Source organism: Nasonia vitripennis, chromosome 1 (genome assembly GCF_009193385.2).
Source record: "Nasonia vitripennis strain AsymCx chromosome 1, Nvit_psr_1.1, whole genome shotgun sequence".
In the NCBI taxonomy this organism is placed as follows: Eukaryota; Metazoa; Arthropoda; class Insecta; order Hymenoptera; family Pteromalidae; genus Nasonia; species Nasonia vitripennis.
The window spans coordinates 2175468-2201820 of NC_045757.1; the positions used below are offsets into that span (position 1 = coordinate 2175468).

Sequence of the window (26353 nt, forward strand, 5' to 3'; positions counted from 1 at the left end):
AAAGCTAAATTCGCACTTTCGTAACTTTACGAGCCAGCAATTTCAGGAGGAAAAAAAAGGACGAAGAGCCAAAAGACCTCTCGAATTCTATCCAGCTAGCTCGTAAAAAGGTCGCCGTGGGATTTTGGTATAAATCGAGCCGAAAAGGGGAAAAAAAATTGATGCGCAAGCCCATAAAGACCAAACTCTCGGTAGCTAAACATTCGAAAAAAGAGCGCTTTCGCAGAGAATGAGAAACAGAAAAATAAAGCAGCCTCGGATTAGAAGGGGAGAGAGTCGAGGGTAGAGAAACGCAGCAGCAGCAGCAGCAGCAGCGGCGGTGGAAGATTAACGAGGATAGCCGGGGAAATCAGCGGGACCGGCGAATTAAAAAAGAAGAAGAAGAAGAAGAAGAAGAAGAAGAAGAAGAAGAAGAGAAGAAGAAGTAGAAGCAACGTCCTACATTACCTCCTAACCTCAGGCCTCCTCCTACTCGAGGCTCGTAATTTTTGGCGTCTGGAGATGCGCCCGGCTACCGAGAATCGCGCTCGCTCTCGCGCAAGGGCCGGTATATATAGGATCGAGCGCGCCCGAAGGACGCGAAAAAAGAGGAGCCGCGCAGAAAACCCGACGAAGCCTCTCAAGGTGGGAGCCCCCGAAATCGAGAGATGGAGGGAGCGAGAGAAAAAAGAAGAAGAGACGCGGACTTCATATTGGCCTTTTTTTCGGCTACCGGCAAAAGTTACGCCTCTCGAAAAATCGATTCGGCCCGCAGATACGGCCGGCCGCCGCCGCGGGGAAACTTAGCGGAGAGGAGCATATTTTAATCTCGAAAACGGTATTTTATACATACGAAGAGCCAATAAGCCTTTGCTTTTGTCATTCAAATGTGCCGATAATTCGATAATTAATTTCTCGACACACACTAACGCACTCTGCAACTAATTCGAGCTGCGCGACGACATTTAACGAACTCAAATAGCGAAAATTTGCATGACAGAGCGCGAGCAATCAGAGTACATGAAAGGACGAGTGAGAGAGAGAGAGAGAGAGAAAGAGAGAAAGAGAGAAAAAAGCGCGCGGAGAAGAAGAAGAAGAAGAAGAAGAAGACGAGTCGCTCCTTCAATCATTCGTCATCTGGTGAAAAAAAGAAGCCCATGTGGCATTGTGCGATCTCGGGCTTGGAAAAAGACCAAGAGCGAGCTCTCTGGTAATAGCTTCTTCTTCGGCTTTTTTCCTTTGCAATAATTTTCGGATTAGTCATCGGACACTTGCGCGCGAAAAACGTTCTCGCGCACTAAAATTACTCTCGAGCTTTAAATAGCGGCGTCGGATATTCCCGGTATATACTCGCACACACGTGCAGTATAGAGTATAACACGGCGGCGGTGGAAAAAAAGCTCTCGTCTCCGTCAATCATAATTATCCGATCCCCGAGCATTATTAAACGAGGGAAAAAAAGAGGCGAGAAGAGGAAGCAGCCACGGCGGCGGCGGCGGCGGGAGAATAAGAAGCGAGAAAAGCAGCAGAGTCAGAGGACGGCGACGGTGGCATCGATCTCATCTACGGCTTCCGGATTCATGGCATCATCGCGCGGACGCAGAGAGAAACACGCCTACACACGAGGCTCTCTTTCTTATACACTCGTGTGCCAAGGCAACGATACTCATATCCCGTCGGGCGTGAACCGAGTGACACGTACGCACGTGCGCGCAGGAGTCAATTTTACGGAATCAATTTTACCTCGGAGACGCGCCTTATACACCGCGACGAGCTTCGTTAATTATCCAAGGTTCTAACGGACGCGGGGAATGAGTAGCGAAATCATAGGTGTATAGTTTTTTTTTCTTTTATGTACACGACTTTTTTTTTCTTCCCAAGAGTCGAGACTTGAATTATTAATCGGGGAGACGAATTTATTTTCATAATCGCGCGACGCTACACACGACTCGCGCGTACATTTCGAAAACGGTATTGAAAGAGCGTGTCGTGTAACGTAACTAATGACGACGCGGGCTTTTTACGATATTTCAATGGTTCAGCATTTAGGGCTGACAATGCCATGTATATACGATTTCGGATGATACTCGCCGCTGATTAATTTCAGGCATATAATCGCGGCGATATCCGCGCCTCGATTGAGACAATGTGCGAGGAAAGCTCGAAGCGTCGTTGTTAGCGATGACGAGGAAATAGCGAGGCGCGGACAAAGAGAAGAAAGGAATGGCTCTGTACTCCTGATGATCCAAAAAGAGCCGAGGGGCACAAAGCAAGGGAAAAATCAACGGAGTCGAGCTGCTGCCAGTGGAAGATAAAGCGCGCGGATCGAATTTTCCGAAGCGGCTCTACCGGGCTTTTCTTTGTTTCGCGCCGCTTTCTGCGCAGGTTGTATTGTGTGTGTCTATATTATGTACACATGTAGGCTCAAGTGCTCTATTGATATTAATTTGTTGACTGACTAAACGGGTCGTGAAAGTTCGAACGAATGCCGCAGGATGAGATGTGCGCAACTTTCAGGTCTAATTGGAAGTTCAGCGGACCAGCTTATCTCGATCTTTGAGTTTTGTATCTTCAATTGCAAATTATCGCTGCGTTAAGCGGCTCGTTCGGCTTTCCAATTGATTCAGTGCGAAAAGATCGTCTGATATATTATGTACCTACTCCGTGTATACACAGAATTTTCGAAACAACGCGATCGGCTGAAATTATCGATGCGTCGAAAAATCCAGGAAAAACCTCGTTCGGCCGAGTGTATCATAGCGGCGAATGACCGGAGGCTTTAATTAACTTTTTAATACTCCTGCATGATGTAGCTATATAAAAAATCCGCGAAGCTGACGCTTTTTTTCCACACACAACCGATTAATTTGCAAGCGTATAATACACGCACTCCTATGGTCGAATGCAAATTGGTTCTTCTCGGAAAATCCGAGCAAAAACGGTTACAGTCCTATGAATGGATTACTCGCACAAAGCCTATAGCACTCATCGGAGATGAGCGTGCTGGAAAATTTATTTTTAATCCCAAAAGTGCGCTCGTTTTTCAAAGCATCAACGCGCCGCAGCGAGCGGAATGAAAAACTCAAAGCCGCTAATAATTAACGAGCGAGCGTTCCCCGGCCGTCTTCAAAAAGCGAATCTGCAAGAGAGAGATACGAGGCTTTTCAGCTCGTTCACACACACACACACACACACATAACGACAGTCTGTTAAAAATCGAAAAGGGAAAGAGACAGAGAAAAAAGGGCCAATCGAACGCGGCAGCTATACACGCGTATACACGCTCGCCTAGCCTCTAACGACATTACGTAAAATCGCTTCAATCAAACACCGAGTATATATACAGCGCGAGGTAAGAGTGCAGCCGAGCTCGCGCGCACACACACACACGTACGTTCGTTTAACCTATTCGCATGAGAGGTTATGAAACGAGGGGAGGGGGCGGAGACAGAGAGCCCGCGGAGAAGGAGACGTGAGCGCTCACGGATATTTCGGAGCGAGAGAGTCGGAGGTGCCCGTGTACTGAGCGAGAGAGAGAGAGAGAGAGAGCGAACGAACAAAGGAAAAATCGACCCGCGACTCCCCCCCCCCCCCTCTCTCTCTCTCTCTCTTTTTTGGGGCCAGAGCGAGAGCCGAGGAAATCGATGCGCGCGCGCGCGCGGCGTAGGCACACTTTTTCTCTTTCTCGCGTGTGCACACCGCTCTGTTCTTTGCGTGTCGTTTTTTTCCTCTGCTCTCGTCGGCTGGACGGTGACTTTTCGACGGGGATCTGCCTTACCGACACCGAGGTCTCGCTCTGGAGACGTTTTCAAAGAAAGTAATTAGGTTACGAAGAATACCGAGAGACATCGTTACAAGACGAATCGCTGTCCCATCGGCTCGGCGAGTCTGAATATTCATGCCCGGCGGCGTCCGAACGCGAAAATGCGGAGAAAGCTCTCTATCTCTCTCTCTCTCTCGCGATGAAAATCTCCGAGGCTCCGAAGAAAACCTCTGTGCGATGCGTGCCGAATTCAAAGGCCAAAACGACGAATTTCGAGCCGCTCGCGCAGCCTTTGCTTCCATTAAACGCTCTAATAATACACCTCCTCGTAACACAGTCCAGTTTGCACTACAGCGAGGAAGATACGGCAATTATAAAAAATGATACAACGGGTAAAACAAACCCGCAATTCAAACGCTGTAGCATATACAGTTCCAGAGAAAGAAAGGAAGAGGCGGCGGCGGCGGCGGCGGCGGCGGCGGCCGCGCGTGGAGTTAAATTTAAAAACTAAACTCGCGCTCTGTGTAAGTGTGTGTGTGTGTGTGTGCAGCTCGTGATATCAGAGAGCTGCATAGCGTGGTCCGAGAGCTGGAGGCACGTACAAGTAGACTCGTGCGCTGGCGCGGAGTGCAGCAAAAAATGAGTTTAATTCTCCGTCATCGGAGGAGAAAAATGTCTGTAATTTCCCTAACAAAAGCGGATTTTTCGCATGTCACATGTGAAAGCTCGAAATTATACCGCGCACAGACTTGGTGCCGCGAGAGAGGAAACGCGGAGCGCCGTGCATAATGGCTCGACGAAAATTACGAAACTGCTCGCGATTCCTTCTTTTTTCTCCCCGAAATTTCGTGGAAGCAGTTGCCAGGCGAGACGACGACACCTGCACGAGCTGCATCTACACGGTGAAAATCGATCTTTCTCATCCCCGAGCGTTGACCCTGGCGATGAAAAGAGAGAAAAAAAGAGAGAAAAATCGCGGATCCTCGTCGACCGAGTCGAAAACTCTGCGCGATTTTCCTCGCCTTCTCTCTCCGTATGTCGTATGTATATAGCAGCGAGAGCCAGCGATAATAAGGCCAACAGCAGCTCAGCTGTATATAGCGCTGAAATCGAGCGAGGCCCGGTGAGTTCATTGTCCGTCCCTGGATCATACGATGGCTGCGAGAGAGCGAGGCGAGCGAGGGGAGGGAGCGGCCGATCGCGAAAGAGAAGGGGCAAGAGAAGAGCGAGGGGGGCAAGGGAGCGGAAGAGCGAGAGAGCACGTCGCGAGCTGAACAGCTGAGCGAGCTCCGAGACAGAGAGGGACGATCGAAGCAGCGCCGGCAGTGCAGGATAGGCAAAAAAGAGCACGATACCAGCGAGAGAGAGAGAGAGAGAGAGAGAAGGAACCCGTTCCCCCCTCCGCCCGGCACTTTAGGAGCCAGGCGCGAGAGAAAAAAAGGAGAAAAACGAGCGGAGAAAGAGAGAGACAGTTTCAAAAAAGAAACGAGCGGACGAACTGGAACGACGAGAGAGAGAGAGAGAGAGAGGGAGGGCGAGGGGGGAGAGACAAGGTGAAGGGGGACTACACTCTTCCGAAGCTCTGCAGCAGCAGCAGCAGCAGCAGCAGCAGTGTGTTCCCCTCTCGCGGCTCTCTCGGCTCCGAGCGCGTGTTACTAAGCTACGCTGGCGCCACGTAACGGCGAGCCGGCGAACCTCCCGACGGTTCGATCATATGCCGGCCCCAGCCCGGTCTCTCTTATACCTATGTATACGCGAACAGCGAGAGACCCCCTCTTATATTCCAGCAGCCAGCTTCCGACCGAGCCCTCTCGGATTTTCTCTTCCTCTGTCTCTACGTATCCGTATGTATATGCGTATATGCATATAGCGAATATACGCGCGCAGCACCCGCACACGTGCGCGCAAACAACCGGCACTTTGTCCCTGTGCGCGAACCTCTCTTCGCCCCTTTCGTTTTTCTTTACTTCAAGCGAGATTGAAGACTACGCCGACCCTAACTGAAGATTTCGGCTCTTCCGGGTCTCCCCCTCTCCCTCTCTCTTTGTCCGCGTATAGTTTGTATTTCGGGCTGTACCTCGATGGATTTGAAGAGCCGGTGCACACACAAAGCGCGAGCGAGAGAGAGCGTCGATCGATTCTGTGTCCTATCTGGGTCTAAAATTTCTGGACGACCGTATTTAGCACTCTATCGCGGTTTTCGATCGGGAGAAGCTTCACACGATTGCGCGTAACACAATACAGTTGAAATCGACGGATAGCACAGCGTAGGAAAAGAGCGAACTTGCGCAATAACCCTGTACACGCACACACATACACATACTTACACACTAGCGCGCGAGAGAAAGAGAGAAGTGGAGGAACGGTCGCACGCGCGCACGTAATACTCTCTCTCTCTCTCTCTCTCTAGCGCAAGTACACGCAAGCGAGAGCCCCATTGATTTCTTTTGTTTCGAAATTTTCGGCCAAAATCGCCCCCCGCACGACGTACGCACGAATTCATCGCTCGGGGGGGGTTTACCCCCGGCCTTCGCCCCTTTGGAGCTTCCCCCCCCCCCTGTGTAATCGGTGCGTGTATGGCTTGTTAGGAGTCGCGCGTGCAGATACATTACGTTATACGAAGACGGATGACCGGGTCGAAGGTTTGCCGATGGATTACGCGCTTCTTCGGCATAATTTTTCCGGCAAAGAGAGACGGAGTTTGTTTGCCTCCCGGCAAGGGTGAACAAAGAATCCCGAAGGTGAATTTCTCGTAGATCCCCTCAATTGGATATTACTATATACGTCGAGTACTGTACATGTGATAAACAGGCGAAGCGTTAAACGCTGCGTTTGAAGCCCTTTCCTCGCGCGTCAATCGCGGGCGCAGCAGTGCGCGCGGCACACACAACCGCCGGATGCCTGTCGTCTGCTACTGGCGCGCGCGTTGCGGCCCTTTGTCCCGGGCGACGCTCTCTGTGGCATTGTCTCTTTCTTTCTTTCTTTCTTTCCTACGTACGCTATATAAGTACGCGCTGCACACTCTCTCTCTCTCTCTCTCTCTCTCTCTCTCTCTGCATATGCGCGCGTGTATATATAGCACAATGTACACACAAGCCGTCTGCATGTGCGTCTTATTCAGAATTCGGTTCTTTTCTCCCCGTACGACCCTTTGTCCTCGATCGTCGACGACAACCTGTTTGTTGTTGTCAAGGCGGACGATGCACTCGAGATTTTCGCTCTGTTTACCTGGGGTGTTATCGCTCGCATTTACGCCATCACTGTTTGGTGTATCCTCGATGTTTTCTTTTCCTTTTAAAGAGGCTTTGATTCGAGTGCACGAGGATAGAATCCGAGCTTGGAAGTATTATTCAAAGTTGGATTTACACAGGTCGATTCTGCGGCTAATCACTCTGATACGCCAGCAAGAGTAGATGACTGATCGAATGTCTACGCCGATGTGCGAGCGTGTCCCATAAATTTAAATAATAGCAATCGAGCGATTATTTAATCACTGGGCTCTTGGAAGCCGGCATATACGTGCAAATCACGGCAATAAGCATTATCCGATCCACTATTTCGCGAAAACGATTTGAATTTCGCTTCCGATCGTCGCGATTATCCACTGTCACGTCTGGCGCGAGCGCACTATTTATAGAAAGAAAAAAAAAGATTGCCGAGTGAGTGTGTGTATAAAACCGGCACGAAATTCACATACCAGACATCCGAATCAATGAATCACCGATAATTACTCCCTTTCCAAGATTCCACGCTCGGAAAATTTACAAAGCGACGCCGCGCGTACATAATCGCGCCTCATGCGTTTTTAAATTCAGATCGTCCTCCGCATCCATTGTTTGCGTCGCGCACACATATACACACACATTTTTTCTTTTTTCGAAATTTCGCATTTCATTACACGCCGTCGTGGACTCTCTGTCATGCAAATTTTCGGAGAATCTACGCCTTAATCTCGCTAGTCCGCGCGAGCAAAAGAAGTTAACGCAAGAAAAAAATTAAACAGCACAATTTGAGCCTCGCCGGCCTCGTGCGCTCGGGAAAATCAATTGGAAACGCGGCGCTGCCGTAGCTCTCGGTGTAACACGTATAAAGAGAAGGTTTATTGAACTCGGATAGCGCCCCTTATTAAAATTAACAAAACCTCGATTCCACGACGAAGAGCCGAGCCAGAGAGAACAATTTTTCATAATTACGCGTGCCATGCGCGCCGTTGTTGCTCAACTCCGAAAGATTTTGCAATTTATCTTGGCACGTTACAATGCGATTCTCGATGTACGATCGCACTTGCTTTTCCAATTTTAAAACCAGTCTTTCGACACCGTCGCTAATAATAATTATGACTTCCGCTGCGCCGCTACAATGTATAATATCTTTCGTCAATCATCCAAGGAGGCGAGTTCGATTAGTCAGCGACGAAAAAAAGCGGTTCCTTGCTCAAAAATGTAAGTTGCCCCTGCGGCTCTCTACAAACGATTCCGCTCATTTTCACAGAGACGAGCGCAGTTGGCTCTTTCGCAGTCGACCGCGTGCACTAAAAATAGCCGCACGCTTCGTCGTTGCTGTACGCGAGGTATGATCATGAAGAGGATGCTGGATCTTAGCTTCCGATTTTACGGCGGATCCGAGGCTTCAGGTAGCGCCGAAGACAAACATTTGCTCATTAGGAACCGCAGAGGCCGGGCAAACGTTTGCAGCAGCAGCAGCAGCATAGCCTCGCCACGAGGTGCCTAAACAAACATATCGTCGGCCGAAAAGCCGCCTAGACGGCGGAAATAGCTGGCTGGTGTACGGCCATTACGTAATCCTTGCATCCTCACTCTTTGTCTCGGAATCGTCGCGCAATTATCACGTCCTTCAATGTATTCTGCTCTTCTTTCAACGTCGCTGCGATTCTCGTGTGGTTTCACACCTTCGTTATATTCCATTTCGTCGGGTACACCGTTGGGTGCACGCAGTACATATGCTGTGTTCATAGCCTTGAGATTGCGTTCGCTCGCTTTTTTTCCTTGCGATCTCTTATCAAGGGATTCGTTCGCACAATGATGTCGTTGACGCTCGCCGGTACGGGTGTGTGAGTACGCCGATGAAAGGACTTTATTTAAAAGCCGTCCGCTGTATCGAAACAGCGCATTCCAGTCATCGGTGCACAGCGCGAAAATCGAGAAAAAGAGAGAGGCCCCGCTTCGGATGCAATTTTTTTTCTATCTACCCGATTCGGCATGTGTAGAGATATCGAAGTTGATACGAGCCAAATCCAATGCGCAGTATCTCTCTGTTTCTCAATGCAGCGCTTTATACATACATGGTACAATGAGAAGTGGTGGTCTTACCTTTGCACTTGACGCCGACTTTTCCCGTACCCCAAATATAATCTTCGCCTAAAAAGTTATAATAATTCGGTCATTATCTAAGTCTTTTTCTAATCTTTTTCGTTCGCTGTTAAAATCGAATTGTAAAATGTACTCACAGAAGACGCACAATATAGGGCTAACAAAATATACGTTCTCAAGCACGTGATTCTTCGAGGTAGACTGTTCGGAGTTTGTTGACTGGGCTACATAAGCTGAGGAAACCATAAAAAATGTATTAGTTCGATTCGTTCATTCAAATGAAGAGTTTCTTAAAACGACTGAGCTAAGGAAAGTAATAAATTACGCCGTTTAGAAAAATATGCTGGTGTGATAAGTTAATATTGGTGTTTGAGTACCAAGCATAATGATAAAGGAACACATAAACTATAGTTGATATAGAATCGGTGGTTTCGCAATACAATGTACGATAGTTTGGAGACCGTCTTGCAGTCTCAATTTAAACAGAGTGCGTTCCACTCTGATATACATACCGAAAGGTCCATTGTCAAGGGTTACATATGATGATTCTTCTTCTTTATGGGTGTCACGATACGATAATGAATTTCCTTTCAGCATTAGGACTTCCTCTGATGTACCTCTGAAAAGTCATATCAATCATTAGTGACAGTCGAAAATAAGATTATTGAGGTAACATGAATCAAAACTAACCAGGTACAAAGGCGTCTCTCAATTATCTCTCCCCTATGTTTTCTCTTCATACAAAAACTTGGCAACGCGTCGGCGCGTTTTTATTTACAACAGCTAGTTTAAAATTTATCCAAGATATCTCTCTCTTCTTACTTTTTGTACAAAAAAGATGTGTGTAGGCCTGTTTTTAACTCGACATTGTCACAGACGTGCAAACTTTCGTTTCAGCAGTGGCAGTAGTAACCATTTGGCAAATGTCTCCTGTAAAGATCACTCGGGCAGCTTTCAGTTTCATTGGATACCTTTGCATCGGCTTTTGATATTTTTTACGAGTTGAGTGTTCAAGCCAGTAGCACTTTGTAAAAATCCTTAAGAATACGATATATATTGACAAAGCTGAAAGCAAAAAAGTTCCAGTTAATTAGAGATGTTGTCTTGGATAAATATTTGGCGTTCAAGCCGAAGCAGCTTACCTTCTCACAAACAGGTTTTATAGTAAATAGTACTTGATGATGTGTAAAGATTTGTACGAGTTTTGGCCGAAGGCTTTTTTCTACAAAAACAGCTTACAAGCTAGACGAATCCTCAGTAGGAAGTAAACTTAACGAACTATCATCCCTCTTTTAGAAAAGCAGTTCTCCACTATATGTACACCTCCAATCCAAGATACAAAACGTAGTTTCCTTCTTTGCAGAGTTCATCACCGTCTCCTCGACACTCCTAGGTTCTTCTCAATGATCATCGCTCTCCTACTGCCTCATTCTAATTCAGACGTAGGACTCGAATCTTGCTCCGAATCCACTAGCTGAAAGCAGAAGGCATACGTCTCTGATAGCAGCACAACAAGGCTGATCTCCAGCAGCATAAGCAGCTCTCGAACGCCACGCGTCATTCCATAACAAAGTGAAAAAAGGATGAAGCTCCCGGGGAAGAAACGACGTCGCAAAGGTTATGCGCATCGGGAGTTGCAAAAATAGAGACAGAGCGAGCAAGTGGAGAGTACAGAGGCACAGCAGGAAGAAGGTTTCGGGGACAGGCCGAGGGAAAAAAGAGCGCAAAAACTAACCTCTCGCTTTTCTGGAACTCGGGCTTTTCATCTTCTCCTCGTGCGTCCTCTATTCTCCAGTCATTCCTCTCTTTCTCCTTCTCTGCCTCGCTCTTCAGTCGAGTGTATAGCTATGCGCAGGGCCTCGAGAAATGACCTGGTGAACCGCGACGAGGATGACGTGCGTGCTGTGTGTATACGCGAACGACTGCGAAAGTGCGAACACGCGTATACTTGTATATATAAGTAAAAAAACGCCACTCTGCGTCTCTCGCGCAGCGCGCACTGATGCAGCAGTAGCAGAGCAGCAGGAACAGGAAAAAAGAGAAAGAGCAGACTCGACGAGATACAGCCTCTCTCTCGCGTGTTGGCCCCCGACGGCGATCAGTACAGTAGTATTTCGCGCTCACCGTCGCCTATATCCGCTGACGAGTATAATACAGCTCCCGAGATAGAGAGAGATGAAAAAACCCGTCCGACCGCCGCATATGTATATAAATGCGTCAGATAAAGTGACCAGACACACGCTGCGCCGCTCTCTTCTCGTATTTAATATATATATATGTATGTATATAGGTATATGCGCACACGGCATACAACGATAACCTCGCGAGTCGCGCTCGAGAGCAGTTATAGTGAGGCTCGGTCGGTAAGGTCAGCACGACTGCCTTACCGAGCCGTGCGAATTGATCGGAATTGCGGGAGGTTGATGCACGAAAAGGGGATTTTGCGATGCGTTGCAGCATAGCTGCGGTGTCCGAGTGGTTAAGGAGTCAGACTCGAAATCTGATGGGCTATGCCCGCACAGGTTCGAATCCTGTCCGCAGCGGTTCCATTTTTTGGGAGCGGATTTTACGTTTTTAGAGATTCAAAAGACTCGCAGCTATTTTTGTAAAACATTGCTGCCTTTTTTCACCGGCTTTTTAATTTTTTAATGACTCGTTATTATATATATATATATATATATATATATATATATATATATATATATATATATATATATAACATCAGGGGTTACAGTATACTGTATCTATGCTCTATGAGGTGTATAAATCTATATAAATTTATCGTACGATTAATTGCGTAAGTCGAGTGTGTATAATTCATATATTTATAACGCATGCAGTCGTTAGCATAATCTAAACGCATGTGTGCATACCTTCGGCGGTTTTTTATATTCACAATTGCAATTGCGTGTATTCACAAACGATTTTTCGTCGGTCGCTCCGAACTTCAATTGATTTACATATTCTAAATATTGTGTGCTTCGTAAGTATCACTCTATGCATAAAGAATAAAAGGTGACGTTGTTGATGCGTGCAAGCAGTGAGTGCTTTATACATAAAACATACGACTATATAGAAAAAATATTGTGTCCACAAACTTTGCTAAAATTAATAGAACATTGTAAAAATAAAGCTTTTAACATGTTTAATAGTGCAACGTATCGCGGCAAAAATGTATTTTTCAATACACATGCAAATCAGTCATGTTCTCTAATTATCTTTTTTACAGATAAGAAAATTCTTATATCCAGTCGCAGTTTTGTTCAAATAAAAATTTGATCTCGATTATACTGTTCGTGCGCAAAAAAAGTCATAACAATGTTGGCTACGATCATTGATTCAGCTGCAATAACAAATCTACACTCTTAGCAAGGAACATAGCACCTGTTTCAATTATTGGTTTGAATCGAGTGTAGCACACAGAGCTCGAAGAAGAAAACTCAAATTCGCGGCTCTGGTTTGCTCTTTCTTCGTTGATTTCGTACAAGCGAAACCATTTTTTTTCGGGAAGCACTTGAGAAGAAGAAAATCTTTTCGCAATGAGTTCAGTACTTTGTTTCGTTTTTTTTTTCGTACATCGAACTGCTACATTATTTGCTTAATCGATTTGCTCAAGGTACACATTGGCACGCAGATTTAACCGTGCTTCATCGTTTGATGACCAAATTTCTAGAAAAAAAAGATATCTTTTGACTTTTGAATCAAGTTTATTACTGCGCTCGATAAATTCAATTCCGTATGATACAATAGAGTGTATGAATATATGAACATTTTTTTTTAATTTTATTGCAAAATTTATTATGTAGTCTTTTTAAAATTAATTTTTAGTAATATCATTTGAAGAGAGTTGTACACTAAAGTGAGATTTATAGACCTATGTCGAAGGGCCTCTTACAACGTAATTTAAAATATATATGTATATATGGCCTCATGTATATCAACATATCTCATCTTTATATTTCTTCCCCAATATAACAATTAATTTCGTCACTCCAGACTATCCCACTTTATGGTATGTACAAAGATCGTGTTCTTTTAATTTGATCACCGTTGAAATAATAGAGTAGCGTCCCTTTATCTACTTTTTCAGAACGAGATATTGTACAATTTAAATCAAACCCGCTTATATTCCCGTGCTATCGTTAAAATCGTTAAGCAACCACTTCGCCAAAACTTTGGTGACCAGTTTCTTTGGCATGTTTCTGCGCAGCTTCAGAGCCACTAAGCTTTACGTCACAAATCATGCACTTTAACGTGAATTTCTGAATGTCTGTGTATTGATGACTAGATTTTGCTTCTTGAGCTAGATTAGCTGCTTGGTGTAGAATTACTTGATCTTTAGTTGGAAACATGGATTGTATGCTGCCACCCTGAAAACATTGATAAGTTTACTAAAAAATCGCACAAAGGTGCTTACATTTTTTAAATTGGATTTATGGATCTATGGCAAAAGTAACTTACATCAAGAGGTTCCAAGTACAGAGGATCGTAGTGAATGCCATCAAACATGAGAAATACTCTGGTAGCATACTGTTGGTCTTCACCAAATCTATTGATGATACCATTACTACTATCCACGACAGCAATTTCCAGACCGTAATATTTCGAAAGAATTGATAGTTCAATTGCTCCACCCCAAGAATTAGGTTTCAATATCCACTCACAGTACTCGCGATTTGGTTTACCCAGCATTGCTTCACAATAATCATCTGGATTACGAGACACTGCATTAGCTATGATTTCTCTCATCATATGTGCACAGCTTGGATCGACTTTTCCTAATTGATAAACAGAGAAGTTGCGGCAACATTTTCTTTATACTTGATTTGCTTATACCAAATTGTGCAATACATTACCATTGAGAACAAATCCAACACTAGTAAAAAGACATGAATCATCTGCAGGAACAACCATCTTCATAAGAACACCAGGACAGTTGGCAAAATCATCTTGATCCGCGATGTGAGTTCTAGGAGTTTCTTTAACCCTTTGCTCACCATTACACACAACCTGTTTCTCTTCTACAATCAGAGTTTCTCCAGATGTAATGTCACTTTCTTGCAGCGTAGTGTTACCATTACTGAGATCAAGTGGTTTCGGTGGAAAACCTCTGAGCACATGCAAAGCATCAATTTTCACTCCAGTTACTTCGGATAATTTATTCTTCAACTTGGTTACAGTGTCCTGCGGCATCAAGCTATCCACAATCTTGTGCCCTGTTTTTGATTTCACTCTTAAGACAAAACCTCCCATTGCGTAATATCGTTTTGTTTTCTTTTGAAACTAGAATTTCACGTTGTCGATAATATCTAAAAAATAAATGCTTTGTATGAATCGTAGAAACGCGTTTTACACTAGGAAATAGCTTATTGCTGAAAGAAATGAGGCAATTAAAAGACCAAACAAAAGCATGAATGAAAGCACAGAAACAGTACTATACCAAAACCTCGACCGCAGAGCAAAAAACTACGTGTTTATTTACCGTGTGTGCAAGTAATCAGCTGATTAGATAATTTCCTGAGGTCACTGCTAAAACTTTAAACATGTCACAGCGATATTTTCTTCTCTCGGAGCGTATCCAGAGAATCAACTGCGTCTTGGCCTCGTCGAATTCGAGAAAAAATCGAAAATCAATCGAGAAAGTATCCTAAAAATACAGCTACATCAAAAGTCGGTAAGAGAAAAATTTTCAAGAACAACAATGAGTCATAAGATGCTTGAAAGGAGAAAAGATAATGCGGAGCAAACGAACGCTCCGCGAAGAAATGGCGACGTAACCTCAATCTACGCCAAGAAAGTGTCCGATTACGGTCTTCTTTTTTGTGCGATAAATAGTGGGGTGTATATATATATATATATACGGCCTATATATGTATAGGTAAGGGATCTTCGAAGATCACGTGACGTAAGCGCGCCAAAATTGAATACGCGCGCGTTGCTATAACGATTGTTTATGTATACACTACGTGTCTGTCCGCTGTGTGATAAGCTGAAAATTAGTGATTGTTCGCGATGAATTTTTTGTCTATTTGATCTTTGATCTATTAACTGTATAAATTCAGCATTTCAAAGAACGACCGAATGAACGGACCGCCGCAGCTTCCGTCACTCGTCCTGGGACAGCAGATAAAAAATGTGATTTTGTTATTCTCTGTGAGCTAAAATAAAAAAAAAAAAAATAAAGGAAAGAAATAAATATCAAAGTATAAATATTAAAAACAGGGCCCGTACAACGTGAGGGTGACGCAGTCCATGGTGGAACAGCGCGAGAAGGAGAACCGCGAATTGGCAAGACGTTGGCAACTGGGGGAGCAGAGACGCAAACGAATGATGGAGCTCAGGGGCAACGACGACGACTACTTCGGCGACTTCAAGGAGTTCAACGTGCGTCGGAGATTCGTCCGCAGGGTCTTCTCCATCCTTACGCTCCAGATGATCTTCACAGCCCTCGTCATCGGCTCTTTTATGTTTTTGTAAATCTTTTACCTGCAACGCATATAAAACATACGTAGGCGTATAGAACATTTCATTCACGCAACATCGAATTTTGATACTTCAGCGAAGAGGCCAAACTAATAATGATGACGTACCCGTCGATATGGATAGCATCGCTGTAAGCATACCAATAGAAGACGAGACTCGAAATGCTCGATAACTCTCTGATGATGCGATTCTAATTACAAACCAGGGCCGTCTTCATGTTCACCTACTTGTCGATATCCTGCTGCGAGTGCGCGAGACGTCAGGCGCCCTGCAACGGCATAAATCTCATTCTGCTGGTACCTATATATCCAATCGAAATCCCATCGCAATATCGGCCGAGCGTTTATCGCCTATTCGTTCTCACAGACATCTTCGATGTCCTACCTGACAGCCTTTGTGTCCGTTCACTACTCGGTCGAGGCTGTGCTGATCGCCACCGGTGCCACGGCCCTGGTCACGACGGTTATTTTTTTCCTCGCGGCCTGCACGAAGGTAAATTACATTTCTGTAGAAAGTAAGCAAGTAGCGATTGACGCTGTTAATCGAGTTTCAGTTCGATTTGACGAGACGCGCTGGACTGATGCTGATCGTGAGTCTAGTGGCTACTGTCGGTCTGCTCATCATGATCATAGTCCTGAACTTCACGCACATCAGGGGTCTGCAAGTTGCCATTTCCATAGCGGGGACCCTTTTACTTTCGATGGTGAATACGCGCGAAGAATCGAGAGTTATCGGTCGAAACGTAATATCGTTTACTAATCATTGCTCTTCGATCGGTTAAGTATCTCTTCTTCGACGTGCAAACGATGATGGGTGGAAAAACGATCGAGTTGAGTCCCGACGAGGTGGTGTACGCGACCACGCAAATCTACGTCGACGTTCTTCTACTCTACAGATACATACTGCTTTTGGGGGGAAGCGTCAGCGAGTGACGATCGATGAAAATCGAAGAAAAATTTATCGACGAGCGTGCTAATATAATTATTATTGTATTTTAATGATGCGAGAATTAAATAGTTAAACGAGTACCTGCGCCTTACGTTGACGAACGAGTCGAACAAATCCATAGTGCAATATATACTGTGTATGGATAACCAGTCTTCACTTTCACCTATATTCACAAACGAACGTATCAGAATTCAAAGTATGACGATTCTGATGTCGACATTTTTCGGAATCGTAACCAGCAAAGGATCGACGGGTTTACTGCCTGGTCTTGCGAACCAATTATCCCGCGATCACAGCCCCAGCCAAGTCACCATTTTCGTCAATGAAACCAAGGAATCCTCGATATCTCGCCAACAATACATCGCGATGAAAAATATCGTGCGGACGAACCCAAGCGCAATCACCAACGTAGCCCGATTCAACGTTACCGATTTCAATCGAACCATCACTTATACGAGTATCCAGAAGAATCCCTGGCGAGTATCGATCCATGTGATCTTTTTACAGGACCACAGCAAAGCTTGCCTCCTCGAAAGCGTGCCGCAATTTTTTAGGTTCTTCATTAGTCTTAACCAACAGTCCATACGGCCCAAAGTTCTTCTGGTGATCTTCACCACTGGCGCAGTCGACGAAGAACTGATCCAAACTTTCGAGAACGTAACGCGTTTCGCTTGATTCTAGGAGTTTCTCGACTTCAGTATCGTCCAGTTCAATTCCAAGAACAACTCCGAAGCTCAACTGTTCTACTGCAACCTGTTCTTCGAAACCTTTATCAGAAAGCCTTGCGATCCAAACGACAGTCTCTTCGTCGACAAACTGGAAGATGTGAACCAACATCCCATAAGTCTTTACGTGGCCAACCAAGAGCCTTTTCTACACGTCTCTTACAATGAGGAAAATCTTGAAATCGAGGGGATCTACTTCGATCTATTGAAGATCGCATCGCAGGACGCATAAACTTAGTCATCAAGTACGTGGAGAGCAACGTGAAATCGGTAGCGCACACGCCGATCATCAACGACGCTCTGGACCAACTCACCCACAAACGCGTGGACATACTGTCGCTGGCCATATCGTTCGTTCAGACGAATTGCGCCAAGATGAGTCTGGGTCTGCACTACTACGAGGACTTCGTCGCGATTGTGCCGATCGTCACTCACACCAGCTTCCACATTCCCCTCAACATCCTGACCTGTCTCTTCGTCATCCCGGCCATCGCCGTCAGTCTCATTCGGCTCAATGTTTACCTGCGTATCCTCAGCACCAACCCGGGTGTGTTCGAAATCATCCAAGTGCTGTACGGCGTTCCGATAAGTAGTCAACCACGTAAAAAAGCCTCGTCTTCATCTCTATGCAATACTCGATGTCTTACTACTCAGGTCTCTTGAAAGGCATTGTCTCGCACCAAGAGGTCAAGTTCGACAGTTTCCGCGAAATCGCAGACTCGCCACTGGACATATTCATCAACCGCAATTACATTCGATATCTGCCGGAAGACAGTTCCGAAACGCTGATGATCAAGTCTCGGATCCGACAAATCAACGACATCTACATCAGCTGCATCCAGAAGCTTAAAACCCGTTCGGTTATCTGCCTCACATCGCAGATCTACGCGGAGTACCTGACGGAAATTCAGCTGGACAACGACGGCAGTCGCCTCGCCAAAGTCGCCCCGGTGAGCTTCTCTAAAGAGGTGCTGTTCATTTACACGAAGGACGCCTTTCCCTACTCGAAGAAATTCCAAGAGGTCTTTCAGAGGGTCTACGAGGCAGGGATCTGGCCGTCCTCTTTCACTCATCGAAAGATGATGGTCAATAATAATGAAACTAAGGAGAGAAACGTGATGCTGACGGAAGAGGGACTGATATTATATTACATGGGTTTAATGCTGGTGTTTGTCTGGGAGATGTTGCTATAATCGCTTGTTTATTTTTTTGCAATTAATCGAATGTTTTAGAAGTGTTGTTCGCTAAAAGGGTTGAAATTTAAGTTTTCAGTGCCTAAATGGGTAAGGGTTTGATGCATCCGTTTGAAATACAGTTTTAGAAACATGATTGTACGTATAAATAAATAAAATCATAATTAAGAACCAAGACAACATCTGTTGCTTATATCCCTCCTCCCTCTATGAGAAGAGGTTCAAGCAACGCCCGAGTCAAAATTTCTTTCGATCCGCACGTGCCCCGCAGACCAGACAGCACCAGCATCGAGCCACCTGACCCATTTCAGCTCCATCACTTTCCACGTAGGTACCCGTATTCTCTCTCCCTCTCCGAGTCGCGCGCGCGCAGTCCAGCCAAGTGGCCACCAGCCAGTGTTACATACCTATATATAGCTTAGTCACACTGCAGATAGCCGAGCCGATCGCAGCGTCCATTCATTCACCTCTTGTACTCCATCCAGCCGAGCGCAATCCACTACTGCACACTACTGTAGGACAGAAACCATTGAGGCTCGTGTACCTACATACGCGCTTCCACGAACACACGTAAAGCCTCCGCAGCCTATTCGCTAATTCGCTTGCAGCTTAAGCGAGTGCGTCGAGCTCCCAACGCGCGGCGCTGCGCCGCTCTCTCTCTCTCTCTCTCCTTTTCCCGCAAGGTGCTGCTGCCCGCCCAGTAGCCAAGCTCACCTCGACAGGACTCGACTCGTGCTCGGTGTCCGTTGTGTATTATATCGAAATCTTCCAGCAGCAGCTCCCGGAGTGTCGCCTGTAATCTCCTCCGCAGGCCGCCAGAGTAGCAGCGGCAACAGCTCGAGCAGCAGCAGCAGCCGCGACACCGAGGGAAGCTGCAGCCGCCTCCCGCGACCCTACTCCGGACCTGCAGCTCGCCCGACACCAGCGGCCATGGGTGAGTCCATGTGGGAATGCTGCAGTTGTGTATCCCTCCTTTCCTCACTCCATTTCTCTCTCTTTCTCTCTCTCTCTCTTTCTCTCTCTCTCTCTCCCTCGCTCTATGTATACATGGCGCCTCTCTGCGCGCTATCTTTGTTTTGGGTCACCGAGCGCGTGATGCTGGGATACCTGACGATGTGCAGTCTACTCTGCCTGTGCCCGTGCACTAACGATCGCACGATCCACGGCGTCTTCTGCGAAGGGCTTCTTACGTCTCTATATGTAGCTATGCACAACTCGCGTACCCCGTATAAGCATATGCTCGGCTCACCGCCGATTTTTCATTCAACGATCGACGACGGCTTTCTTTCTCTCGTATGAGTACTTGCGCGTTTTCTCAAAGGGAAAAGTGGGCCGTCTTTGTATATGTGTCTGCTATAGTTTCTTTCCCTCCCGAGGGGGAGACGCGCGTAGGTGGAGTCTTTTTGGGGGGCGCCCGACAGTCTATTGTTGCTCCGCACTCGAGGGTCACTATGGCAACTTGCCCGATGCTTCATTAAATATTTAATGAAATTTGGGTTTCCGGAGCGCGGCGTCTTGTAGCCGACGCTCTCGCTGACAATGGACAGATGCCCTGCGAGCTCTCCTCGTTTTTCTTTCTTCTTGCTCTGTTCCAAGCTACAGAAGTGCTGCTCTAGGTACTTCAATGATGGTCTATGAATACCTGTCTATCAGCACAGGTGTTCCGTAATATGCCAATGTTTATATACTTGTACATTCCTATGTATTGTTTGCTGAATTTCTCACAACAGGGCAAGCGATTTATTTTCATGTAAATTTGCTTCCTATCAAGTTCGTTCAAGGTGACTTTGGCTATACCTTGAAAAGTAGGTCGACAATTACTTTGCCATTTCATTCAAGGATTAATTAACATGAATTACTTAATTACTCAATTCAAGTATTACATAAATCGTGTTTGATAATGATTCACTGTTAAGATTTTATATAACTACTCTGCTTGCACTCCTGTGTTTACATTGTCTTTGACATGCGATGGGAATATAGATGCACTATCTGTAGACTTTGAAAAATTTGCATGTAAACACTGTCGGAGTGGTTTGTGTTTACATTGGAAGATTAAAAATATCAGTCCTTGATAACTTCTAGATCGAATTATATTCTTATTTTAGATTAGAAAGGCCAATGAAACTTAATCCTATTGATTTACGATGAGGATCATCCAATCAATCCACTTCATCTATTTCACATGATACAACCATTGCCCCACTCCTGAAAGAATCTAACTAGCCCCTCTTCTAACATCATGATCTGTCACACTGACATATTTGCTGGACGAGTCATGAACACACAGCCATTCAGGAAGTAGTTAGTTGAGGAAAGAGTACCGCTTAGTGCAGTGCTAAAATAGAGATCAATCCAAAGTTTTATTAAATCAGATATACAGTTCAGTAGTCATCAAGTATCCCCGCTTGTGATATTACAAAGCATTTCCACTTACAGTCTTCATGTGTATTCAAGTGTGATCCAACCTTAACCACCTGTAGACCAGTGTTACTTATCTTGCATTTTAATGGCACGCCTTCAAATGCCACATCAATGATTTTTGCTGTGTGACTATGATGTGAATGTTAATAACTTGTCAAATTGACAATGAGTGAAATTAGAATAAATTAATTCGAGAGTGAAGAGTACTAAAAGCTACCAGGAGAGCAGAACTGGAGAGGAGTGTGAACACAAGTGTCTGAGCAGATGATCCATTGAAAGATAACGTGTAATCTTATCAAACTTTCCTGGAAATAAGCCTATAGTATAGTATTAGTCAGCACTGGAGCTCCTTACTTATTGACAGTCCAGTTACTCGTGTAGTCTCAGCCTGGCAATACCTTCTTCATTCTAGCTTGTGAATGAATGACTTTATTGTTGTAGTAAAATTACTATAATGGGCAAGAGATCTAATCGTTCAAGTGCTGGCGCAATGCCTCTAAGACGAAAATATGCAAGTGCCATCAGTGTTGATAGATTTTCGGAATACAGTTTACATGCTGATTATCTAAATGATGATGAATCCAGTAAGTTTTCATGCATATGTACACTGTTTATTTATGATCAGCTGATTTGGGGTAGGGGAAAAGACAAAAACCGTATCCGCATTGAGAATATTTAGTGATCAATTGTGGTGATTTCATGTAATCAAGTTTGTAATGTGAATCTTTAATGAAAGTATGAATCATATTCTTGAGGTTATGTTGCTATAAAATAAAGCAAATTTTCTTGGAATACAACAGGAAATATTGTAAATTTGATTACTGAATAAATTATTCTAGTTTATAAAAATTTAGATTTTTCTACATAGCATTCTAGTTTTTTTATTACTGTGAGTTGGGTTTCTGGTATGTGGATATATACGCTGCCATACTCTAATCACAAAACTCATAGTGTACACAATGTTATCTGAGAAAAACGTTTTCATAGCCCATAGGGAATACTATTATCAATGCTGAAAGATATTTTTTGAAATGGTTTGTGTAACAGGTATTTCATAATACTTCTTTTTGCCATTAATAAATCAAATTATTTAATAACAAGTTCAGGTTACTCTAGTATTCCTTTGAATAAATTTAAAAAAATCGGATAGTCAAGTACCAAAGGGTAATAAAACTCTTTATGCATACAAAGGAGGCTCTTGGCATCAAATAGACTTTTCAGTGTTCGCGCTTGTGACTGCAAGAAGAGACTCTCCAACAATTTAGTTAATTTGACTGTTTTATTGTGCAAGTTTCCTGTTTGGGCAATAAAACTATTGGCTTGGTAGTCAGATTATATAATCACACCCAGGAAAGTTAAACACAAAATACAAATGATTGACCGATAATTGCAAGAGCTGACATAAAATTCAAAATTCTTTTTTTCTCTTCTGCAAAAGTCGCAATGCAACTTTCACATTCAATATAGGCACCCTACATTCAGTGTGCCTGTTGGCAAGTAAAAGAATCAAAGTGTGACCTATTTTCCTCTGGCCTATCGCTTCCAATTTTTTTTCATCAAATCCGACATACATTTCCGCATCGCATATCCATTTGGTTGATCAAACTTATCCAATTTATCCTTTTCTGCAGGTAACTTTTGCAACGACTGCATGGCGCGCGTCCCGTACGCGACGCTGATAGCGACGATAATGTGCTGTCTGGGCGTGGGTGTGTTCTGCGGCACGATGTACCGAGGAGCAACCCTCAGCGTCCTGATGATGGACCAGGTCTTCCGTCTGCGACTCGGCTGGCTTGAGGCGGTACAACTGATCTTCGCGACGATCGGCGCCAGCATGTCAGCTCTCGGCTTCATGATCCTCTGCGTCGGATGCCTCGCCACTGGGGCCACCCGTACCAAGGTCTATCGCGCCTGGAGGACTCGCGTTGGAGGTCGAATCTCCTGTGCTGTCGTGAGTATTCTGTCGTTGCTAAGAGTGATTGTCTCTTAGAGAGTTTTTGGATTTAATCGTTGATTTTTTGTTTGCAGTTTATGACCATCACCTACATCCTGCAGCTGTTTTGGCTCTTGATCTTTGCTTTCCTGGTCGTGACCACCTTCATCTTCACCATGTTCTGGTTACTCTGCAGTAACCCGCGGGTCACGGAACTAAATCAGTGCATCGATCTCACTCAATTCAGTGAGTACAAGAAAGTCTGCATTTCGAGATTGCAAAAATCGATGACGAATCAACTAAACTGTTCCATTGTTTATTCCAAATAGGCTTCATGTTCCCGAACAATACGAAGGTCGATGAAATGCAGATCTGCGGCGCGCAGGAGGTTAAGCTCTTCTGCAAAGACTACGTCGAGAAAGCCGAGATAATGTTCGTTCTGGCAACGATCGCGACAATTCTCGTGATCCTGAGCTTGGTACACTATCTGATGTGTCTGTCAGCCAACTACGCGCATATTCGCGACCACGAGAAGTTCCAGGAACTCCAAGAGTTGCAGTACCTCCAAGACCCCGGTGATCCGGATTCTCCCCAGCCTGGAATGGGCACGCTCGGCTCCCACCACCGCGGCAAGGACAGGTTCTAGGATACGGCCCGCGAGATCTTCGCTATGAATCCCCTGTAAGAGCATCAGCATCCATCATCAAACCAATTTTCGACGCTCGCGTTCTCCAAGAGCCGATGAGTCGACGATTGCGGACCTGAGCAACTCTGAGCAGCACTTCATTCTTCCGTTACCCTCGCTTCCGTACTGCACCACAAACTCTCTTTTGATATCTTTGATATTATTTACCAGGAGAGAAAGAAAACAAGAGGTAACGTCAATTCGCACACATGACTTTCATTTCGACCCGTTTAAAGTTCGATGCCACCTCGTGTACAAAAGATGAAAGAAGCAAAAGCAAAACGACAAAAGTATTATTAACGAATAACGCTCAGGCATGCCCACGTCCGCTTACGGGGAGAGTTAACTCGCCACTTGGCGATCGATCGATCTAATTATGGCACTATTATTATTGTATTTCTCATTGGGGGTCCGAGGAGCGGCGCTTGATCGCGCATTTCTCCTTATGGCTCCCCGTCGACGGTCACTAATTGTCGCAGTGCTTGTTAACCGACCGGAGGATCTTGCGGGAACACTCTATGCCGTCCATTAATCCGCGACTCTTTTAGATGTCTATAGCACTATTATTGTGTTTCGGGCGTCGATTTACATTAGAATTTAAGAAGATATGAAATACAAAGGGCCCTTTCGCTTCGATTGAGTAAACCCTCTTCTCGCCAAAAGGCATGTGGGAGCTAAAGCTATTTCGTATTTCAAATGCCGAAAAAAAACGTAAAAGCCTAATAAATTAAAGTTAATATTGATGGAAATTCAAATAATATAATTTTCCATTATGCGCTTTATTTTAAAAGTTTCAAGGACCAGAAAAATAGTGTTTTTAGCTCCCACATTCCCTTACGTGTCTCCGAGACAGCTATTACCTTCCATTTTTCTCGAGCGCACTATTCATTTCGTCACAACCTGCGATCGCGCTTTGCGCTGTACAATTCCATATAATGTGTATCGTTGATAAAAAAAAAGACTATGAATGAAAGTAAAAGAGGAAGGCAACACGTAAGTTTTGCTCGTTTCACTCAAACGATAACAAAGGGCTTTTGCGTCTCCTGAGACGGGTGATGAAAGTCAATTGCTCGCCAACTGAGTACAGGCTCTATAGAAAATGAATTTCTCTCGAGCATTGTCCGGTGTGATTTACTAACAGCGCGCACTTTTGAAAATGTTTTCTTAAAATCTATAATTTTTAATCAACAGTTGACAGACAAATTAAATTAGTACAAAATTGTTGTTTTGTAAATAAAAGGGATGCCGTGTAGGAAACTTATTTTTTATACGATCCTAACTTGGTTGGTCTCGTTTGATTTTCTGATCGACTCAGCGAGGCCGATGAACTTTGAAATTTTGAAAAGTCGACTAAATGCAAAATTATTACAAAATAAAAACAACAATGAAACTTGAAAGACTTACCATTGATGCATCAATTAGAATCATTTAAAATGTATACCAAATCAGTCGTTTTGATATAAAGTTTACGAACAACATTCTCATCGATATCGACTGTTGCATAGGCAAAAAAGCAAATCAAAAGTGAGATGGATTTTTCAAGATTTCCAAGTCTGAAGTTTTCGTGTCTATTGTAATTGCATATATTTAATTCACTCAAAGTTCATTGTATCGCCTAAAAAGTATAATGCAATGGCGTTTATTTACATTATAAGGCGAATGTTGCACAGATTCAAGATTATTCTTGTTGTTCGATGACAGGTTGTTTTCTTCGTCGTCCAACGAATTTTCGCTGTATTCGAGTATAATTTTTGTTTCGTTTCGAATATATCGCTGCACTATTATTGTGCACAACCACAAGAAGAAAAACAAGAGAGTGCACAAAGAGCAAAGAGAAAGAAATATATGATATAAGTATATAAGCGTTGACTGCACAAAAACGTGATTTCTGTGTTCAGTATTAATTGTAAGTGTAAAATCCAGTGGCGCCGATGGATCTTGCGACGGAACATTCCAAGCATCAGTTCGATTTTTATTTTTCTACGAGTTTGAGATTTATACGATTGTCGAAGCGGCGACTCATATAGAATATAATTTATGATTATGAAAAAAAACCTTGTGGTCTATTCGATCGTAATCGAGATTTTTTCGAATATTTTGTATCTATACTTTGTACTGGGTAATTTGTTAAGTCTATACAAAACTTTGTGTACTGTTCTGTATATTGTATCTCTCCAAGAGAAACTCGACTGAATTTTTCTGAGCGTTTAATTGTTCAACAAAACACATGTTTTCCAAGCGTATCTTTTTCTGTTTTCACTTTTGTAAAGATGAAATTAAATTTTTTTAAATAATTTTTTTCTTTGATTTTTAGTAAGTTTAGTTCGGAGGTTTAACGATCCTTCAACTATCTTTAAAACTTACTTTCACGAATCTCAAATGCAAAATTCTATTAGTTTAGAATTTATGTTGAGTAATTTATGGTATTTACCTTTACCTTTTGACAATATCGATTTTTTCCTTCGCACAAAATTCTGCAAATGTGCCAAATTAAAAAAAGATGTCAACGCCTAAAGAAAAGAGTAACAATGCAGATGTGACACGCTCAAAATAAGTTGTAACGCAACGGTCTAATCTGAGATATGCTAATTAAAAGAAGTATAATGAATCAAAATTACGGTTATAAGTACAGCGCGACATATCGACTTGAATTAGTATTATGAAATTATTAATAATATATGAATATATTATATATTAACTTAAAGAATTCTCTCTATTGCTTTGTTAGAGAGGTATGAGGTTTTATCGGTTTCAATGGACCGTTTGTCAAAATAAATTTGTTACTTGGGTTGCAAGTATTATAGCAAATGTAAATTAGCGTTGATGGAAAAATAATAAAAGAAAATTTATCTCAAAACATGCTTTTTTACTATTTTGTGATATCATGGCT

The 26353-nt window shown here is 44.0% G+C and overlaps 5 protein-coding genes and 1 non-coding gene across 11 annotated transcripts in view; 4 read left to right on the top strand and 2 right to left on the bottom strand.

Annotated features, from left to right (window-relative positions):
* Positions 1-11337, bottom strand: part of LOC100122747 (phosphatidylinositol 3-kinase regulatory subunit alpha) — a 48999-nt gene extending 37662 nt beyond the window's left edge. Inside the window, exons 1-6 of the mRNA XM_001606295.6 lie at positions 10808-11337; positions 10215-10546; positions 9763-10137; positions 9585-9691; positions 9210-9305; positions 9073-9120 (exon numbers count right to left, since the gene is read on the bottom strand). Coding sequence (XP_001606345.2) covers positions 9073-9120; positions 9210-9305; positions 9585-9669 — 229 coding nt within the window. The 5' untranslated portion in view covers positions 9670-9691; positions 9763-10137; positions 10215-10546; positions 10808-11337. The remainder of the gene's footprint in view (positions 1-9072; positions 9121-9209; positions 9306-9584; positions 9692-9762; positions 10138-10214; positions 10547-10807) is intronic.
* Positions 11338-11533: 196 nt separating this feature from the next.
* Positions 11534-11615, top strand: TRNAS-CGA. Its single transcript has one exon. It is a non-coding gene; the product is annotated as a tRNA-Ser (tRNA).
* A 953-nt stretch (positions 11616-12568) lies between these two features.
* On the bottom strand, positions 12569-15068 carry LOC100122756 (ubiquitin thioesterase OTU1). 2 transcript variants are annotated; one of them, XM_001606304.6, is made up of 4 exons: positions 14555-15068; positions 13929-14381; positions 13534-13850; positions 12569-13442 (listed from the first exon to the last, which is right to left on the bottom strand). In XM_001606304.6, exons 2-4 carry the CDS (start codon positions 14323-14325, stop codon positions 13224-13226), a joined length of 933 nt encoding a protein of 310 aa, XP_001606354.1. In that variant the 5' UTR covers positions 14326-14381; positions 14555-15068; the 3' UTR covers positions 12569-13223. The 2 variants fall into 2 exon arrangements, with proteins under 2 accessions (XP_001606354.1, XP_032458141.1); XM_032602250.1 differs by having other exon boundaries at positions 14513-14881.
* Positions 15019-16583, top strand: LOC100679041 (protein lifeguard 2-like). 4 transcript variants are annotated; one of them, XM_032602251.1, is made up of 7 exons: positions 15019-15207; positions 15295-15545; positions 15632-15685; positions 15761-15851; positions 15922-16047; positions 16109-16258; positions 16338-16583. In XM_032602251.1, the coding sequence occupies exons 1-7, from the start codon at positions 15154-15156 to the stop codon at positions 16485-16487; spliced, it is 876 nt and encodes a 291-aa protein (XP_032458142.1). In that variant the 5' UTR covers positions 15019-15153; the 3' UTR covers positions 16488-16583. The 4 variants fall into 4 exon arrangements, with proteins under 4 accessions (XP_032458142.1, XP_031777724.1, XP_031777725.1 ...); XM_031921864.2 differs by having other exon boundaries at positions 15106-15225; positions 16103-16258; XM_031921865.2 differs by having other exon boundaries at positions 15106-15225.
* A 993-nt stretch (positions 16584-17576) lies between these two features.
* On the top strand, positions 17577-18598 carry LOC103315488. The gene is made up of 2 exons (XM_008204609.3): positions 17577-17800; positions 17883-18598. The coding sequence occupies exons 1-2, from the start codon at positions 17604-17606 to the stop codon at positions 18076-18078; spliced, it is 393 nt and encodes a 130-aa protein (XP_008202831.2). The 5' UTR covers positions 17577-17603; the 3' UTR covers positions 18079-18598.
* Positions 18599-18846: 248 nt separating this feature from the next.
* Positions 18847-26320, top strand: LOC100122772 (neuronal membrane glycoprotein M6-a). 2 transcript variants are annotated; one of them, XM_003425484.5, is made up of 4 exons: positions 18847-19355; positions 22477-22796; positions 22874-23024; positions 23108-26320. In XM_003425484.5, exons 1-4 carry the CDS (start codon positions 19352-19354, stop codon positions 23422-23424), a joined length of 792 nt encoding a protein of 263 aa, XP_003425532.1. In that variant the 5' UTR covers positions 18847-19351; the 3' UTR covers positions 23425-26320. The 2 variants fall into 2 exon arrangements, with proteins under 2 accessions (XP_003425532.1, XP_001606372.1); XM_001606322.6 differs by lacking the exon at positions 18847-19355 and adding an exon at positions 20691-21429.
* Positions 26321-26353: the final 33 nt, after the last annotated feature.